This window comes from Eutrigla gurnardus (assembly GCF_963514095.1).
Source record: "Eutrigla gurnardus genome assembly, chromosome: 6".
NCBI classification, from domain to species: domain Eukaryota; kingdom Metazoa; phylum Chordata; class Actinopteri; order Perciformes; family Triglidae; genus Eutrigla; species Eutrigla gurnardus.
The window spans coordinates 6,250,940-6,270,948 of record NC_139920.1 but is presented as its reverse complement, the minus strand read 5'-3'; the positions used below and the strand labels follow the sequence as shown (position 1 = coordinate 6,270,948).

At 41.7% G+C, this 20,009-nt stretch overlaps 2 protein-coding genes across 8 annotated transcripts in view; both read left to right on the top strand.

Moving 5' to 3' along the window:
- Positions 1-2,544, top strand: part of pde4dip (phosphodiesterase 4D interacting protein) — a 93,004-nt gene extending 90,460 nt beyond the window's left edge. For all 7 annotated transcript variants that reach the window (XM_084011536.1, XM_084011535.1, XM_084011530.1 and 4 more), the window contains one exon: positions 323-2,544. In XM_084011536.1, coding sequence (XP_083867662.1) covers positions 323-459 — 137 coding nt within the window. In that variant the 3' untranslated portion in view covers positions 460-2,544. The remainder of the gene's footprint in view (positions 1-322) is intronic.
- A 1,374-nt stretch (positions 2,545-3,918) lies between these two features.
- Positions 3,919-20,009, top strand: part of mast2 (microtubule associated serine/threonine kinase 2) — a 170,308-nt gene continuing 154,217 nt past the window's right edge. Inside the window, 1 exon segment of the mRNA XM_084012386.1 lies at positions 3,919-4,811. Within this exon segment, the coding sequence (XP_083868512.1) occupies positions 4,731-4,811 (81 nt within the window). The 5' untranslated portion in view covers positions 3,919-4,730.

The window sequence follows — 20,009 nt, the reverse complement described above, 5'->3', positions numbered from 1 at the left end:
TCATGTCTGACATACACACAAAATAAACTCACAAAAGGTCAATGACAGAAATATTTTACACCCAAACTCCCCCAAAAATGCAGCCGATTGTCAGTCAATTTGAAAAGTCGGTGTTCGGTCTTGGCAGCTCATGTTCTTGAGTGTCTCAGCCAGATCCTCCGCCCCTCTGAATATGGCTGAATATCCACAACTTTTTTGTATTTTAGGGAATTAATTACTTTTTTGAGAGTACTAATTACTAATTAGTGAGAACGTTTTATCAAAGTTCTACAGAAATGACATAATGCAAAGTCCTCTGAATGTCTCCTCCTTTGCGTTCCAGGTGAAAACACAGGAGGCTTCAGTGAGCTCGCCTTCTCTCCTGGTTGGGGTGTCATGACGCGCTGGACTTCCTCCTCCTACTCTGATGTCCTGGGACCGGCTCCCCACCAGCACCCCCTTCAGTCAGCCTTCCTGTAGTGCACCAGCCCCAACGTACTCCTCGTCATCTCATTGTTCAAACAGAAAATGCTTGAAATTCTGGCTCTCTCATCGGCTGGAGGAACATTTCAGTTGAGTGACGGCCATCTGACTGTGTTGTTACATTTCTGCTGGGTCATGATGGTTTCTGAATATGAATGAATCGTTTCATTATTGGTATAATGTGTGTGAGAGCTTTTGTTGAGGCCGTCAACTGAAGTGTTTTCTCTTATTTATATGTGAGCAGTCTGAGTTTCCCTGCAGTTGGTATATGATTCGTAGATTCCGACTATTTTTTTCGTGTTCACAGATAAAATCACGTGAAACCAGATTTAAAACCCTCTCAGAGACACTTTAGTCCAGGGTTAATAGGACTACATCAACAGATTTTAATGTAGACCAGCTCATGGGGTCCAAGCACATGAAAAACAGTGTAACTGTCTCATTTCCCCTGAATCCCAAAGCGATAACTTGCCTCTGTTTGACAATCAGAACAATATCGACGAATTAAAATATTGTCTCTTAAATCGTAAATCAGATGCTCTCAATCAGACGCCAACTTCTGTCCCGTACTTCAGCAGGGATTTAAGAAATGCAACTCCATGTGATGCCAGCAGGAAAGTTGCTTTGAAACTGAAACCAAACTGTGCTTCCTCTGAGCCTCTGTGGAGGCTCATGTTTGTAGTTAGTGTGTAGAACAGGTGCATGTGGTTTGAGCCGCTCGTGGAAACAAAGCCATACTCTCTGACGGTACAGTAGATAGGTTTTTGTCTTGTCCTCATTGTACGTTTGTCCTAAAAACAGCCAACTACTGACAAAGTGGAAAATACTGTAGAGCTACCAATATACAGTTAGGTCAGATAGCTGGTAGATGAAGTTCTCTTCTTGCATTTACTCACAAATAAAACACCAAGTCAGTGTTTCTTCCTAAATATCTTCAAACTCCAGTATTACTGTTACATGTGGAGTTAGGTCTCTTCAGATATTCAATAAAGAATATGGGTCCAACCCAGTTTTCCTGCTGAAACACTAACCTGCAGTGTTGGAGGGCCTTCTGATGAAGCTGCTATAGCGGTTTGTGTGATGCCTTTAGTAACCCAATAAAAGACATACGTTTTTTTAGTCCACGGTCCAAGAGAGATGACATTTCATTTTTGTAACCAGAAAAATGGACCACGCTTTTATCTCTTTTTTTAAATATATATCCCTTTGGAATTTTTCTTTTTGCTAAATTTGTGAATATCCTTGTTTGAATTTTCCTCAAGATGACAAAAAAGCTAAAATAATCGCCATGGGAGAAACATCTGTATGTAACTTCTCTGGATTTGTGACGCTCACTGTGCTAAAGAACATTTCTGAAATTGGGTGTTTTAAATTGGCTTCTCCAAATGGTATTTCTTCTGTTTTGGGGAGTGTATCTTGATTTCTCTGTGTAGTAGCTTAGCTGTTTCTTTCTGTGCATGAATTGTGGCTTCACTGCCCTCTGATAGTTTTACTGAAATATGCAATTTTTGGGTTACTGTGCAATAACAACCTTCATGGTTGCTTTTTGTTGATGGTTTAGGCCTGGATATTAAAGTGCCATGTCATCTGTTTTAGCTCTGAAGCTGAAGTGATTTAAACAAACGTACTTTTGGATGAATATGTCCAGATTTGTGACAATCAATTTAAGGTGGTTTTAAAGGCCCACTCATGTTTGGCTCAACATGAATCAGAGTTTTGTATACAATGTGGAAAAAAGGCAAAGGAGCAGCAAAAAAACACTGTTATGATATATTTATAAAGCAGTACAATCAACCAAAGTGAGCAACGTGTGTGTTGTGAAATCAGGTGTAAAATAATCAAGTTTAGATATTTTAGTGTGTAATTCCCCACAGGTCAAATGTCAAACAGTCAGTGTCTTTCTCAGTATCCGCGTGGTTTTAGGAACCACATCTCATGTATGTACATATTAAAGGAAGTGTGTTCATCGAGGCAAGTTGTTTTGTTGCTGTTCAACAAAGACCAGCTGTATTTCTATGCATGATCTCTTTATTAAAATGTTTTGGGGTAAAAGAAAAGCACCTTTTTAATAAAAAGGGGACAAAGCAACATCTGTCTTTGTTGTCATCATTCTTGAATCAACTATATATTACACTCTTTCTTTTTTCCACTGGATGGAAATAAAACAGAGCCCAGGAGCAAATATCAGTACCCACAACACTTTTGGTTATAAATGGCAGAAAATGCTGAATTATTTTATAATAATGGGGTGAAATAAATATATAATCATTTTATTGTGGAAAGAAAACAAATCAAGACAACACAAATGTATTTGTGGCAGAAGCAAAGGAATAAACATTTTAAAAAGAAACTGCTACAGTGAAGAAATAATGTAGTATCGCCAACCATTACATTTTACTTATACTTTTACTTATGTTTTACAATATTACAGTCTGATCACCAGTATTCAGTATGGTGTATATAAATCAGCATATCCAGGATAGTCCAGGATAAATTAATTACTCATAAATACTTCAGTAATATCAGGTTTCTTGTACTTGTTCACCCTCATAATAACTTCAGGACTTAAATCTATATATAATTATATATGAAAAAATAATATTCTTTATTTAAAAAAGGAACATGAACCAGGTAACAATCACACTAAGGTTATTATAGATAAGGTTAATATATCTCAGTATAAAATCCACTGTACAGGCATGTTTATTGTCCTTCAGCAGGTGGCAGCAGAGTCCAACAAAACTAATGCAACTTCCACTGACACACACACACACACACACACACACACACACACACACACACACACACACACACACACACACACACACACACACACACACACACACACACGCAAAGAACAGGCAGACATTCAAAATGAAGGAAAGTTGGTCCGAGCGCCTTTTTTTTTAATTTAAATGCGCTCTTTTTATTCTAACTTATAAGAGAAGTGCGAGTTTGAGTTCAAGAATTTTACATAGCCTAGTCGTCACTCAGGTTATGTCAGCAGGTGAAGCTGAAGTCAGGAAATAGTTTTAAGTACTTTCAAAATAAAACGTGTGTGGTAGACAAACTAAGCTATCATCACGTTGTAGACCAAATGCCCGGATATCGATATACATTCATATTAATATAATGTACTAATAGTTTCAGACGGAAACACGTAATCTTCGTATATATTTTACACCGTTATATGTACCTGTTGACCCCAAAAAGGACTGTTTACACACTAGGGCATCAGTGATATAATCATTATTTTATTTTATGAAAAAGAAAATCATACATATGTTTACGTTTTAAATGCATTCATTTCAAATCCATTGTATGTGCGCACACACTTGGCACATAAAGCGGATTCTGAATAAACGATGCTTTTATTGTGGTAGGCGGAAGTTGTAGCACCTTCTTGCTAGCTTGACACTGCAGCGACCGCGTCAGAGTCAGGAAACAAACCGAGCCGTGCCGTCTGCCGTGCGGCGCCGCGGCTGCAGTTGAACACAGTGCCGACCCGGTGTCTCCACACGGAACTTAGCCCCTTATCTGATGATGGAAGAGCATCTGAAGAGGACGTCCCCTGTCGGATAAACCACCACCACGGATAAAGCGCGCGGAATCCAGCAGAATCACCTGGAGCGTCCGCTGAGTGAGGGCAGACCTGTCATGGGTGTCACGGTCTTTCTGTGCAGGTAAACGGTAGCAGGCAGGCTGGCTAGCCGCTCAGCTAGTCACGCAGCAGGACGCTAGCTTAGCATCAGCCGCTAACGTCATTAACTAACTCACAAGTAGTGTTGGGTGAACTGTTGCAAGAGACGACAGTCCAGCATGGATCAGTTTTACCCCGCAAATGATGAACTGTGTTTGTGAGCCACCATAAATCGCCCTTTTTTATTGCCCTCGATGATAAACTTGTGGCTGCTGCTGATGCACGGTTGAGTGACAGCTTGTCACAACGGATTTTCCAGATGTGCATGCAGCACGAAAAGTGCAGCTAGGCTCCTAAGTTAGCTGGCCACAGCCGCAGGACTGGCTCCTGACCAGGAATGGCTGGCTGGCTCGGACAAACTCTCGAGCGGACGCTCAACTCAACAGACTGCATCAACAAGCGATGAATTTCATTTTGGCAACGAGGTGTCACTGAAGTCGACACCAGCCGAGCTGACACGTTGCTAGCCAGCTAACCGACGGACGCTACCGACCGGCTGCAGCCACACACCAGACCGGGCTGCCAACCGGGCCAAACCCGCACACGAGCAGGTTTTTATGCCGAGGTGATGAAGAGGACAGAAAACAAAAACAAGAGGAAACTCTGTAACATGGAGCACCAGGAGAGCGGCGGCGCGGAGAAGGATGCGGTGAGTACTCTCCCAGGCACTGTGATAACAACGCGCCCATGAAGGCTGCGTGCAAGACCTCATTGGAAAATATGTGAATTCATGATTTGTACATGCTGTGGTGAACAAATCATGTGTTTGATTATTGCAGTGCATATCTAGCAGGGGTTAGATCTGGTAGGCTGCCAATTAATGATAGGTGTCCCCCAATTTACAAGTCATGAATAACAACTTCATATGATTTTGGCTACACTTGGTCACACAGAGGTATCAATCAAGAGTGTAAATTATATTATAGGCTGCATAGAAATATATGGAAATTTCATGTCACAAATATCTTGGCCAAAATAATTGTGATTCATGACATTATCCCGATAATCATTCAAATGCTTAAAACGATTAAAATTACTTACATTTTGTTTTGAAACAAATACAATAGAAACATCTTTTTTTTTTAATAAACAGTGACACACAATCAAATAATCTTAAATAAGACGATCATACTTAATAAAGTTTCCCTGCATAAATAATTTAACACATATTTTTATGTCCAGTATTTTGGGCTCTTTTTACATTTGAAAGCAAGCTAGAGAGTGACAATATGAACGACTATCCCAATAATGGACATTCATAGTGATCAACTTGTTTACTGCGATCCGTGATAAAATCCTACATTGTGCAACCCTACTTATGTGTGGTGAATGAGTGTTATACAGGGAGCATTTTGACTTGGCTTGCCTTTCTGCGAGACATTGGTCAGGAAGATGTTTTGCTGTCACTGGGGTTCTCCCTCCACCTTCCTTTGTTCCCACAGCTCTGCATCATTTTTCTGTTCTTTTCAAATCTGTGGTATTTACACGGTTTTGCATGAAAGTACCACAGTTGGCATCAAATGTTACCAAATGAATGTATTTTTGCTCAGTCACTGTGGTGTATGAATGTGTGTGCGTCTGTTGTGTTGCTAGGTGAAGCCTGTGTAAAGTGGGGAACAAGGGGAAGGTCTAAAGTGCACTACGACATCACTCTGCTTTGACTGTGAGCAAAGATGATGGGTTTGCTGTGACTTGTGGGAGAAGGGGCGCATTAGTACTTCATATGGAAATTAATACAGGGTTAAAATGAAAATGAAAATCCAAAACACAGGTAATGCAGTATGAACACTTTTAGCGTGGATCTGTCCACCCTTATCTGTTTGTTTAATGTGTGGTTGTAATGTGGTCTGTGTGAATGTGTGTAAGCCAATTTTGTGATTTCATGGTGTGGTTGCATTGCAAAACATGCAGTTGAACTTGGCTTTAACTGAGGGATTTATTCCAACACTGAGTAGTGACTCTGAGAAGCACGACACAAAAGCAGCTACATTAAGACAAATCATTATCTAAACAAAGTGACATTTAAATTGTCATTAAAAGGGAAACCGCTGCAATGCAATGATCCTTGACAGATATACAGGCTTTATGCAGCTGCCTGCAGTTCTGCACCACTGATACTGTCATGGTGAGGTGAGGTGAAACCTAGGATACTGCTGGGTCATGTGTGGTCAATGTGCTTAATTGCAGATCACATGATAGGGTTAAGTTACATTTCAGTAACATGTTACAACAGTCAAACTTCGTACTCCTATGTTAAGATGTTTGAAAGGTCTCATAATGAAGCAAATGCCACTCATTATATGGTAGTTGATTCATTAGGCAGTAATTCATACAGTTTATATAAAGTGTAAGATATGAGCCCATAAAGTCGAAAGCATTTCCTGTTTTACTGTTACTGTTTCTCAACTTTAACATTGTTTTTTATTTCAATTATTAAATATCTCTCTCTGGACTCTACAACCTGCTGCCTGTCAGTCAGTCACCAGGGCAATACCGTTGCTTATCCAGCCACATGTTTTCCTTCCTGTTTTGTTAACGATGTCAGCAACACATACTGGGATATTTCAGCGTTAATAGTCTGCAATTCATGAATACTGGTTTCATACTAAGGTGTCAGACTCATAAATGTCACACAGTGTTGGGGAGACCAACAAGCCACTTAATTACGCAAACATGTTGATGAAGTTTACGATAATTCAATTAACTTCACGGATTGTTTAGACGCTGGCTGCAGGTGTGCTAACGCTAGCTGCAACTACTGTGGTGGATTTAGCCCTCTACTGTCCAGCCAAAGATAGATAATGTGGAAGTATTCCAGAAACAATACATTCATAAATGTTGGACAATCTGCACAATTTTACATACACACTGTTAGCTATGACAATTTTTTAACTAAACAGAACAGAATAGATGGATATCGTGTACGATTTGGTGTGATAGTCGTGTCAAGGACACGTTATTTGTTCGTGGCATAGAGATTCTATCTATTCTATTCTATTTTATCAGGAAAACTCTAGGTGGAACAGTGTAGCATGTGACCCAGAAGAACCCATTACTTTTGAGAACGGACCTGAATTGCGAGGCGGATACACAGATCTTTTTTCTCTTTCATTAACATTGATATTTTGGTCTTAGCAGAGGTCTGCACCCTCATTGTCACATTGTCCAGGTGGTTTCTGGGTATTTTGTCCTTGTACTTTTAAAAGTTAGTCTAGAGGCCTATACACATGGAAATGGTCCTTTTGCTAATAACAGCTCCTTCCAAAGATGAAGTCATTGCTCCTAATTTCACATTTCTGCATGAAGTCATGTTCCTCAACCTCAGGACAGTTTGATCTGACTTTGTCATGCGATATGACCGCACCACCCGGCCTTTTGGGATACTATGTGAACAATGAAGGAAAATGTAGTCCAATTAATAAGATTTGCCTTCAACTGTGTTTTGTAACTTTTTCCATTTATGTCAGAATCGGCACGTTGTCTTCGGATCAACTTAACGGGGGGAGAATTACATTTCTTTGCCAGGTTTGAGTCGGGGGAAGGAGGTGTGAAGTTATAGGGAGTGTACTTTGTGGTATCATGGGAAGTCAGGCAGATGTTTTTGAGCTGCTGCTGTTTTTATGTGTTTTTGTTTGAAACAGTATAAAATGGAGGACCAGACAGGGCGTTTTCATACAGTGAAACGTCTACCTATTGCTTGCACTGTGGAATGCTGGGTAATGAATCATGTCTCTGTTCTGGTGCTGTAATATTTCCAGGGGATTTTACTGCAAATTAGTCCAGTTTAATTTTTTTGGTAAACTGCTAACAGGATTAGGCAAAAGCTAAGTCAACAATCATTTTCAATATTGATTCATGATTATTTTTTGGAAGAACTAGTCCAAGAGACGTCCTCAGGTGTCAACCAATGATGAGAAACGCAACAAATCCTCACATTTTAGAAGCTGGAAACAGAGTATGATTAGCATCTTTGCTTCTGTCCATTGGACAGTTGTTGTGGGACTTAACAGGTTATTCACTTAAAACCAATCTATTTTTATTTGGTCTTTTAGACCAGACCCTTCTGCAACAGCAAGTTGCTTCCTTGTTAACAGACACAGTTAACATCTGCTGTTTAAGTTGACCGTTTAACTGCAGTTACTTTTTTTAGCATGTCCTGACCTGAAGGCAGACACACCATCACGTCTGACTTGTCTAACACATGTAACACACACTGTAGGATTGCTGGCTTGTATTGATACAAATGACACCTGTCAAGCCCCAGGAAGAGCCCCAAGCTATGAAGAACATTTTACAGAGTGGCCAGACGGTGCAATGACAACTTCCGTGTCTGTCATGTGATGTTGTTGGGCCCAAAAATACTTTTTCCATTAACTTACATTGAGAAGAGATGTCTGTAACTCAGTGTATACTGTTTTGTAGTAAATCACCTTCCCAGTACGGACACTTGTACACGCCTTCTTTAAATCATTAGGTCCTGAATGTTGTGAAATGCACTAATAGCCACAGTTGTTTCCCTTCCTCGGTGCATGTGAATGAGGCTGAGTGCTGGGGGGTGGGCTTACAGGAAACGCGAGTGCGCTTCCAATCAACATCCTGTGCAATCAAGGAATCCGTCAGCTGTTTCTGTCCTGGGAGCCTTTGTTTCCGACAGTGGAAGAAACATTACATGTTTACAACCTGTGTACACTGGTCTGATTGGAATGAGCGGTACAGGAATGCCTGAGGCATGCGTCATTTGTAATGGTGTGAAATGAGTCAGCAAAATGTTAGGGATCCTGTATATTGTGGACAGTAAAGTGATAAAAGAAAAATGTGATCAAGCCCAACTTCCAATGTATGCTCTTGCCATATGTATTACAAAAATCCAAACTTGCCTAAAAATAAACAAAAAAACACTGCATTCTGGCATTAATATGTTTAATAGCAGAGCTGTGAGGAACTTAATATCTCTTAAAAATTGCAGTTACCGTACTTGTTAAAAACGTCTCCTCTTCCCCTCATAGGGCGTTTCACTGGTTCCCACCAGATGATTGGCTTCTAGAGCTGTTCCTCCTGTCCTCCTGGGGCATTCTCAGTCTGGCATTTCGGTCCTGACACATCCCTGTTTTACTGTGTGTGCTCTGACATGGTGAAACGGGAGCAGTAAAAGCGATGCAGTCCACCAACACCATAAACCCTGTCAGACAATGTCCCTGCAGTGGTCTGACAGACATTTATTGCAGCTCTGGAACTTCTTATTCCTTATTGTTTACTTCAATGATTCAAAAATAAATCGCTCTGAATTGTTGTTCTTCCAACAAGAATCTGTTCCTTCGAGGCTAGAGTTAGGTGTTTCACCTCACTACTTTTTGAATTTGTGATTGTCGCAAACCATAAAGAAGGCAAAGCTGTTAATATCTTGGTCATTGTAGTCATAGATATGTGGTATGCCAGATTTAAATCATTATACTCAATACATTTTTTACAAAGTAAGTAAGGTCAAATATGTTGAGTCATACACAGCTGTAGTTCCTTCCTGAATGTCCCCTCTAAGACCTGTCAACAGTTGGAGCAACTTTTAAATGTTCCGTTTTGTTCCTCACTTTAAATGTTGCTGTATGTGTTTCACATCATCCTCGGGTCATTTTGACAAAATACAATTTCCTCCTTTCCTTCTGCCCACGATATTCTCTCACTCTGGAGTCAAAGTCTGATGAGGTACCGCCTGTGTTTTTATGTAGTTTGGTTTATTTGTCAAACCTCCACTTCCAGTCTTACCATGATTATATATTGTATTCATTTAGGAAAACATTACTGGATTCATACAGCTGGTAAGCTTGCCCACCATTGTCCAGGACTGGGAAGTGAAAATGATCATCACTGCCATCATTTATAGCTGTTGTTAATTGTTAGAACGGTTGGTTCTGCTGACTGTGGGGACTTTTCTCAGACCGTCTTTCTGATGTTTAAGTGCATGAAAAATGGATGGAAACGAAGAACATAACACCTTCAGACATTTGGTGACATATTGCTATGAACTAAATTGGATTCCTAATATGCTCTGGAGGTTGGAGTAACTAAAAGTAAAAGCTGTAACGCTCATTGCCTGCAGGTCGCACAAGTCTTAACACTGACACAGGATAGCAGGTGTCTACTTTGTCTGCAGCTGAAATGTGAGTGTGATTTTGTGAGCGAGATACAAGCCCAGGTAAATGAGAAATAAAAAGCATCCAGTGATTATTTCTCTACCCCTGGAGCTACTGTACGTTGGTTGATAAGTAGAGAAGACGGGGTAATCCGTTATACTCAGGAGAGAGATGTCCCAGCTGAAGCCCACCAGCAGGATCAAGCTAATTAGGAGAGACTGGAAGTCGAGTGAAACCTACAGTGGATTAACAATGTTCTGTACAGTAGAGTGTTAATGGGGTCGGAGAGAAGAGGGAGGGCTGTTGGGCTAAACGCTCCTGCATAGTCTCCATTAGCGCAGCATGTTAAATGCTTCTCCAGTCATGACTTTCTGAGTGTATCGTTCAGCTTTGAGCTCTGTCACCTCAGCGTGACACACAAAAGGAGACAGAGTGAATGAAAAAAGATCAGATAGAAACCAAAATCGTTCTCTTTTTTTTTTGTTGCTGTCAGAGAAACCCAAGATGGCTTTATGTTGGACAGGATGAAAAACAACAGTATGACATACAGTGTTTCCCCTAGAATTTCAGGCCCGGTGGTACCCACTGAAAAAACCCTATACAGACGAGACGCGTGGGATGGTGTATTGGTTGGATTAAGTCAGGTGGTACAGCAAGCAGTCTGCAATTCTGCAATTAATATATTTGCATTCAACATTTTTGTTCAACCAGAGTGTATTCAAGGTTTTCAAGGATTCAAGGAGAGAGTGACTTATTAAGGTGCCGGTTGATGGAAATGATCCAAAATTAGGGGCCGGAAAAATATGTCTGGAAAATGAGGAGCATCACATTAATAATAGCTACAGATACTGTAAAACACTATAACGACATATGAGTTATTTTATCAAGTAAAATATAAGTTATAGGTTTACTCAACAGCCTAATAGTTCATAGAAATTCAGGTAGAAATAGGTTAACTCAGAGTTCCACAGCTTATCAAAAACAATCCTTATTTTATTAACATAGGCTGCCTGAGGGCGCGATCAGTAGCGTGCCTCGCCACTGCTTTGCATTCACACTGCTCCAGCCCAAACAAGCCTTGGCCTGTTAGCCAGTTGTACAAACGTCATCACGTCCTAATACTACACACGCATGGCTTGATGTTGTTTTTAAGGAGCGCCGTCTCTGCATATATTTCTCGACAACACTCGACCTGCATCAGCGCATGTGCGCACGAGCGGATCTGTGCGAGCAGGCAGCGCGAGGAAAGCGGATTTTGGACGGAGACACACAGCGGCATTTTTCTTATAAATGCCACGGTCCGGTTCCGGTACCGGTCCGGTTCCGCTCACACCACGAGTCTGAAGAGTGCAACAGCTTATCAAAATACAGTGTCAACTTTCCGTGTTTTCAAAGTAGAAAGCGACATCGTGGTGGTTTAACGAGGCAGAGCGGCATCAGAACAACATCAAGCGTGTAAAGTACACGAACAAGAACGTAGCGGGAGCGCGCGGCGAGGATTGTTGCGGCCGCGCGTCTTGCGGAGCAAGTCTACTGTGCTGCGCGGAGGCGCTCCTAATGTAAATGATTATTGATTTATGAATTAATTGATAGGTAGCTTATTGTTGGCGTATTGATTTTTTTTTTTTGGCCTGGCGGCAGGTCTCCTTGGCCTGTACAATGGTAGGGGAAACACTGACATAGTTACTCAGTTGTGCAAGACTGTAGCACTCGCACTGATAGACCAGATGGCCTAGCGTGTGGTCTGAACGGTGTTATCTAAACATTTCATATTTCCTACATCAGCTCTCACATTTATTTGGCTCTGCGGTTTATGCGATCAGCGCTCCCTCCTGCATTCATTGGATTCCAGCTGGAGCTTAGAGAGGTTTTAGGTAACAGGGAAGGCGGCCGTGTGAGAGCAGATTGAGGTCTGGTTGTTTGCTGTAGGAAATCATTTCCTCCCCATCTGATCACTGCAATAAGTCACACTTTCTTTCGTGATCGTCAGATTAGTTACAGACTGTGTGCGACTATGTGTGTTTCTAGCCAAAGCAATTACAATACACAAAGGACAGACAGGATTAGAGCTCTATATACGCTGTTATGTTCCTGCCTCTTGAAAATACCCCCCTCCCAGCAGTATAATCAATCAATTCATTGAAGTAACTTCTTCATTAAACAGTTTGACTAACTGAGAAGTTGGCATCTAATAATAAACAATAACTTGGTTGTGGTGAATTTCCATTATCGGGATAATCCTAAATATTCTCACAAGTGACTTTCTACCTTGCTGTCATTTTTCACATGGCTACAATACTAGTAATATTACTCAATGCCAGTATTATTTTGATATCAGATATCAGTGTTTTATTCACAAATCCAGCCTTACTAGAACATGCTTCAAGTCTGTTCCCAGATTTCCTTACTTCCGACAGAAGCCTTGGCTCTTTGCTCTTTCCTGTTCATTAGGTATCTGTTAAGTTAACCGTTAAACCTGCAGCCCTCCCTGGCAATGATATGGGAGAGTGATTTTACAGCGATGTGTGATCAGAGTGCAGCTGAGGAGCCGCCGAGCCAGAACGACCTCAGGGACTCGCAGGCCGAGAGGCTGATTGATGGAGCCCAAATGGCTAATGTGTGCCATTTGAGGGTGCCGAGACGGACGTTAATGGGGAGGCACAGATGCAGGAGGGTGAATGACTTCAATTACAAAGCCCTCATTAACCAAAATTATAACTAGGAAGGGTCCTTTACGTCAATATATAATAATATATTACTGTGCTGCCAGCGATGGGGGAGGGAGAAGTGAACAAAAGAGACGGGACACAGCATTAAATCTTTACTCTTCTATGTTTGTGCCTTGAGTTTTTCCTGCTCACCTAGTCCACTATAGTCCTAAACAAGTTTTCAATGCGAGGTCACGTGTTGCCTCCTGTCGTCTCTTTCAGACCGTTTCTCATGTGTCTTCAAATTTAGCTTTGGCCAGTTAAATCCTGAAACAGCGAGATTCAGAGGCTAGGTTTTGGCTTCCAACGCAACAAACTTAATGAAGAAAATCCATCACCTGCTTAGTGCTGCGTTATGCCTCTCTCTTTCAGCTCCCCCTTCCTCCCCCGGTCATTGAGTCTGATCGATGGGCTGATTTCACACTGAGCTGAATGCCACATTACTCTGCCGTTCACTGAGAGAAGGTTTATTCTTATGTTCTTATCCTCCCTCTCACTAAGTCTTCCCCTCTCTCTCCTGCCTCCCTCTATCTTCTGCCTCCCTCTCTCTCCTGCCTCCCTCTCTCTCCTACCTCCCTCTCTCTCCTGCCTCACTCTATCTTCTGCCTCACTCTCTCCTACCTCCCTCTCTCTCCTGCCTCCCTCTCTCTCCTGCCTCCCTCTCTCTCCTGCCTCCCTCTATCTTCTGCCTCACTCTCTCCTGCCTCCCTCTCTCTCATGCCTCCCTCTCTCTCCTGTCTCCCTCTCTCTCCTGCCTCACTCTCTCTCCTGCCTCCCTCTGCTCTCTTTCTTCCATCCCTGTATCTTATTTAAGTCTTGCCAACTAAATGTTTGATCCAGATTTCATTCAGGTGAAGCTAATGAGCCTCACAAATGCCCCATAATCAAGATTAATGACCGTTAAACAGCGAATCAAGTTAATGAGCGGTGTAGCACACCTGTGCTCCTCGATGCTGCGCTTCATGCCAAACAAGATAAAGGAAATTGTAGCGTCGTGTTGGAACAGTGGCTGGGTATTTTTATATATTGTATATATCCACATCAGTTTATGTGGGAAATATATTTGAACAAAACAAATCAGCCCTTACAGGAAATCTTTGTGTATTCATTTGAAGTTCATCCTATCCTCCTCATGTTCTAGCTGACTCAAAAATGGAGCGTTTGGCCAGTAAAATCCACTTCAGATTAATGTTTGAAATGTTGGCGAGGCAACTGTGTGAGTCTGCCATCTTTTCCCAGGCCATATCATATTTTGTGAATTTCTCAAAAAATGACGTCACAGTAACGGCAAGAGCCGTTGGGTAAAGATGTCTTCCTGGAAGTATACAGTTTCCCTCATTGAACATGTTGATACCTGTAACGTTCGCTGATGAAAATATATACTGTGAGTGAGATGATAGATTGTTAAATTGTCTTGTGGGATGCTGTTTATGAACACAGTTTTGAGTTTGAAAGCTCAGATCAAACTAATAAATACAAAACTGTCCAGAGCTCAGTGAGTTTTATGACCCGCTGGCTCGTTGTTGATGTTGGACGTGTGTGTGTGTGTGTGTGTGTGTGTGTGTGTGTGTGTGTGTGTGTGTGTGTGTGTGTGTGTGTGTGTGTGTGTGTGTGTGTGTGTGTGTGTGTGTGTGTGTGTGTGTGTGTGTTTCCCAGTGGGTGATTAGCTGTGTGTTAGCTTGCAGTGTGGACCGAGGTGTGCACGGTCGGGACAGATGGAGGGAAGCTGGAATGTTACAAGCAGAAACCTGTTTGAATGAAAACAGCAGCATTTGAACCTCAGTCAATCTTTACCTGTTGTCTTGATAAATCCCAGATCATTTAAATTTATGTAGCAACAATTCTGTGTGTACAACAGCTATGTTATGTCATAAGGAGCTTCTCTTTTTTTAACTCACTCATTAATTCCACTTCTTTCTACTTTGCTGTTTTTTAATCAGTGTTAAGCTGCTGTGATTGCAACTCTACACTTCCTGCAAATTTTTGACATTTGAAAATGATCAAAGGAGGCAATCCCACAAAACAAGCAAACGCAGACCGTAGCAAACAATGGCAAAGTAGAACTCATTGGTGATTGAAGACAATATTTTTGTTGCCCAACTGATGGAATAGATGGACAAACTGCATTAGCCTGGCAAATATACATGTGATGGATAATTAGCCTGGCAAATATACATGTAAATAGATAATTAGCCTATGATTACTGTGTTATGAGGAACACATTCTGAGTTGTACCATATTTTCTGGATGGCTCCTGTAGTTTCACCTTATTTTAGCTGGTTTTGGCCAAAAAGCCATTTTTAGTGTTCTATAGAGTGATAAATAAGCATCCCAGAGGCTAACTGATGCCATAATTGAAAAATGTGGATGCCATTTAGAAAATATCTGCAACATTAGCTTCCAAGATCACTCCATTATGTTATTATAAGTTCCCTGAAGTTAGAAAAAAAATGCATTTTTTGCACATGGCTTTTTAGGGGTATAAATTGAAAGGTCTGTGTTTCTGAAACTATGAGGAATTGATAGCTAATATTTTAATAATATTTAATGACATTTTAATAAAGCAGCTATGAATTATATCCAATGAGCACATCCAGATGAGAAAACCACCTTAGGTTAAATAATTTAGTACATAAAGATGACCATAAATTAAAAAAAAAAAAAAAATCCTGTGAAAATATCAGATTGGCTTTAAAGCTAAAATTAGCATTAGTGAAAATATGAATAGTCCATTTTGCATAGGTTGTATTTGGATCCTGTGAAGTTAATGTAAGAGTCACGTTAATTTGAATTATGTGTAATTGTTGACGTAAAATATGGGTTTGTTTCCCAAAATATTGGATGTTTTAGCTGAGCCATTAGCAGGAGCACAATATGGCTCTAACCTATAGCCGACTCTTGTTAACTGATCATTAACAGTTAACTGATGAGTTTACTGCTTTGCCCACACGGTGCTGTGGGTTGAAGTGCCAAACAAGCTGCCGAACTACAATGCTAACTGATGCACCAACAGGCTGAGTCCATCATGTGGCAGCCACGATGCTGCATGTTGTCTTGGCACATGCAGCCACTTTCACAGTAAGTCTCCACCGCATCATTTAGCTTAGCTGCGCCGTTTTTAGCTCTGTGTGTCTGTCAGGCAAAGCGATCTCAAAGGATTCCAATCTGTGCCGCCCCTTTTTAATGGAAGCCAGCCACGTTCACTACGTCTCCCAGTCGGTGAGACGAGGTCGATGTTCGGCAGGTGTTCCTCGAGTTCTTTAAGGTGCTGATCTGAGGTCAGATACTAAGAGAACGGGGTTGAGGGCATGTGATGGCGGAGGAGGCCTCTCCATCGCTGCTTCCGTATCGACTCACAGTGATCTCATTGTTTACACACCGACTCTGTCAATACTCGTTTCACAAGCTGCTTGACTTGTGTGTTTGAGTGGGCGTGACAGTTTGATGTACCAAGCTTTAGTGTGAATCAAACAATACGCGTCTTGTGTGTGTGTGGGTGTGTGTGTGTGTGTGTCATGTCTGTGGAAGTCACGGCGGCTGTCCCTCCCTGTCCTGATTGTGGGTTAATAACCTTTGGGCTGTGGCCAGTAAAGGAGCTTCCAACAAAACATCCTGCTTCCTCCAGCTCAGCAGCTAAGTAAAGGAGCACAATCACACATCATGGACGCTTAACCAGTCCTCTTACAACACACTACCTAGTCGTGGTGGGAATCATCACCTCACAGTCCGATTCAATTACATTTCAGAGGATCATCTCAAGTTTGGATTTAAATAGAATGAGAATTCTCCCTTCAAGAATCTCTAAAAAAAAAAAAAAAAACACACAAGGCTTTTTTGCCGTCATGGAAATTCAATACAAAGATTTGTCAAATGATATGTTAGTGTTGCGGAGCGACGTCCTGACGACGTCATCACATTGTAACACCAATGATACTCTGAGACTAAAGGAGTTGAGGTTTTGTTTTGTCGTAGTATTAATTAAATGTCATATTATATGTTACATTAGCTAGCTAAACTGTCTATGAGCTACATGGATTGTTTACGTGCTACTTCTGCTAACAAGCTCATGCTGCTAACATTGATCACTGGTGCTTACCTTTTATAGAATAGCCGGCTGAGAATTGCAGCTTCGTGGTTGCTGCTGTAACTAATTTATCAATGACAGCATTGTTTCAATACACATTTGAGATAACTGATATGACGTGAGAACTACAGATGAGTTCATCAGTCCAGTCGGTCTGTTTTGTGGCTTTACTTCAAACGACGACGTTGCCGACGATAATCTTTTTTGCATTCCTATTCTGACATGCTACAACACAACAACATTATACTAATGGGCCCATGTATGAAAATGATCATTACCTCTGCTCTGTATATATGTTGCCACTAAATTGTTGACCCTTTTTTATTGTCTCACTATGAATATCATTAATCATCATGATAGCAGAAACACTGGAGAGATTGTTTTTAATGGGGAGAAGCTGCTTACTCAAGGACTCATGTTCCCTGAAGTGTTTGAATTAGCAAAAAAAATGAAAAATGTTGGTGTTGAAATGATTATATACGGAAATGGTTCCATCCTACCTCTGTTCCAAGTCTGTATTCAAACCATCCTTTAATAGCTTTTCCAGCCCTCGATGCAGCTGGTCAGCTTGCACCTGTGATTTGACTAACGTCTTGGTGAATGGCTTGAGCCTGATAGACACATGCATTATGAACATAAAGGTCTTAACTGCCTGCGATATAAACTCTGAAACCACTTTCGGTTGACTCACTCGGGGAAACGGACAGATTGTGGCTTGTTTGGTAGCCGAGCAGGTATGATGCAAAAGGTCCCTGCATAAAATAAGACAAAAAGAACTAAAACTTGTCATCACTCAGTGTGTGTTTAATGTGATTCACATAGTGATGAAAGTCCTGAGATTATGGTTTTGCTCCACCAGAAGCAATCTAGGCTCGCAGATGTGATGGAGCTGCACACCCACATGGCAGGGACACACCCGACATTAAGGCATTTGAGTTCAGATATCAGTTTAATCCTCAGGGAATTAAACGGCGAGCAGGGAATAGTAGGCCAGCGAGTTAGTACGCAGTGTTGAGAGAGCTTTTTATTCCGTTGAGACATGTTACAGTGTTAGATAGATGGCAGGTGTAGCTGCAGACATGACTCATGTAAACCACTAAAGGATCACACCTAGTGTAGTTAAAATGTCGAGGTATTTTAGAGTTTAGGTCTCTACTTTCAACTCGCTCAAATCTGGAATTGTGTGAAAACAATGTGCAAAAGCGGAAGCTTTCCATCCTCTTTGAACCACCGGACAATAAGACCAGAACCAAATCTTCTATATCTTTTTGGTCAGCGTCACAGCCGAGTGTTCAGCACATGGACAGAGTCTCTGCTGGTTCAGCCTCGGGTCTGTCCCCTTCTCCCCTCTGTTCTCTACACATATGGTATACTGCTGCAGTGAAGTGTGATTTGACAAAATAATGAGAAATGATGACACCTGGGTTGTCAGCTATGTTGACAGAGAAGACAGAAAGTTGTCTTCTTCAGTCATTATTTTTCAACAGGGTAGTTTTGAGGCTGGTAAATGTAATGATAATGTTGGTTTTTAACTCATTCAGTGAATTACATACATACAATCTTGCAAAGCCACTATTTCTAAAACTAAGTCCTTAAAGGAGACCTGGACTGCTCTTTTTCCAGTGCTGTGTTACTTGTTTTTCAGGTCACTACTAGAACATGTTTTATTTTCCCATCAGACTGCGCTGCAGCAGCTCTTCTAAGCCCCTCTCTGAAACGTTTGAGTTCCTGCCCCTCCCTCCCAAAAATCCCAGTCTCCTTTGATTGGTCAGCTGGCCAAATCTGTTGTGATTGATCAACAACTTAGTTTGTATGTCAGAAATAGGGATGCAAACAATTAATCGATTATCGATTAATTGTCGATAAGAAATTACTCGATTAAAATAAATTAATTGCGTTTTGAACACGTAATTCCCCGCCAGTCCGCCTGAGGGCGCTCTTGACACCAGGCGTACTTGACGCACATGCGCGAACACAAGCGAAGGAGGGCTGCGTTTCAGTAACGGTTTGAGTCGCCCTCGCTCACTTGCCCTAAGCACTTGCCCTCGGGGGAATCCCCGCCGCCATCTTAAGGGCTGTTCCATTTCCCTGAACAGCTGAAGTGAACTCCGTGAGATCGACCCTTGAGGGCTGAGTGATCGAGTGAACAACGATGGTCACTCCAGAGCTGTATATCACCCACAATGCATTGCAGTGGTGCACGAAAAATATGTCCATGCGGTGGCGATAATGAACCTCAAACACCATTGTCTGCTGTCTATTCACCACCAAGGAAGAAGAAGAAAGAAGAAAGTAGAAAATTAATTAAATTTAATTCATTTTCTTAAATTGTGCAATTAGACTGTCTGTTGCAGAGTTATGGCAGAGCCCAACGTTTACAAGTGTAAGTATATAAGCCGACGTATTGCCATCAAGCGTAGAATACGTCTTCGTCTCAATGAAATGAGTCTCCACATATTCTGTGTAATTTGGAATAGGCAGTATAGCGCTACTCCAACAACGTGTGGTTGATCCATGATTGTCTGGGCTGTTAGTGAACGAGGGCAGGTGTGTTCCATTTACCTCTTTCACTCCCCCTCCGCCCACTTTCCCTCCGCCCTCCAAGTGGCCTCCGTGTGACGTCATAGCAAGGGCTGAGGGCGAGTGAGCGAGGGCGACTCAAACTGTTATTGAAACGCAGCTCAGGGCTCTGACGACAACAACAAGACAAACGGGAAGTGGTGTTTCCCACACATTATGGCGCACCGCCATAGTCTAATTTCGGCCGCCATAGTCTCGATGTTCGCCCAAAATGATTTTATCAAGGCAAATGGACTTAACTAACGGCTCTAATGATAGGTCTAAACAGGAGGGCAGCAGCGCGTATTATAAGGGGAAATCCTCGCGGCTGGTCTGGCTCATCAACGTTCTGTTTTCCCCCGTTGCCA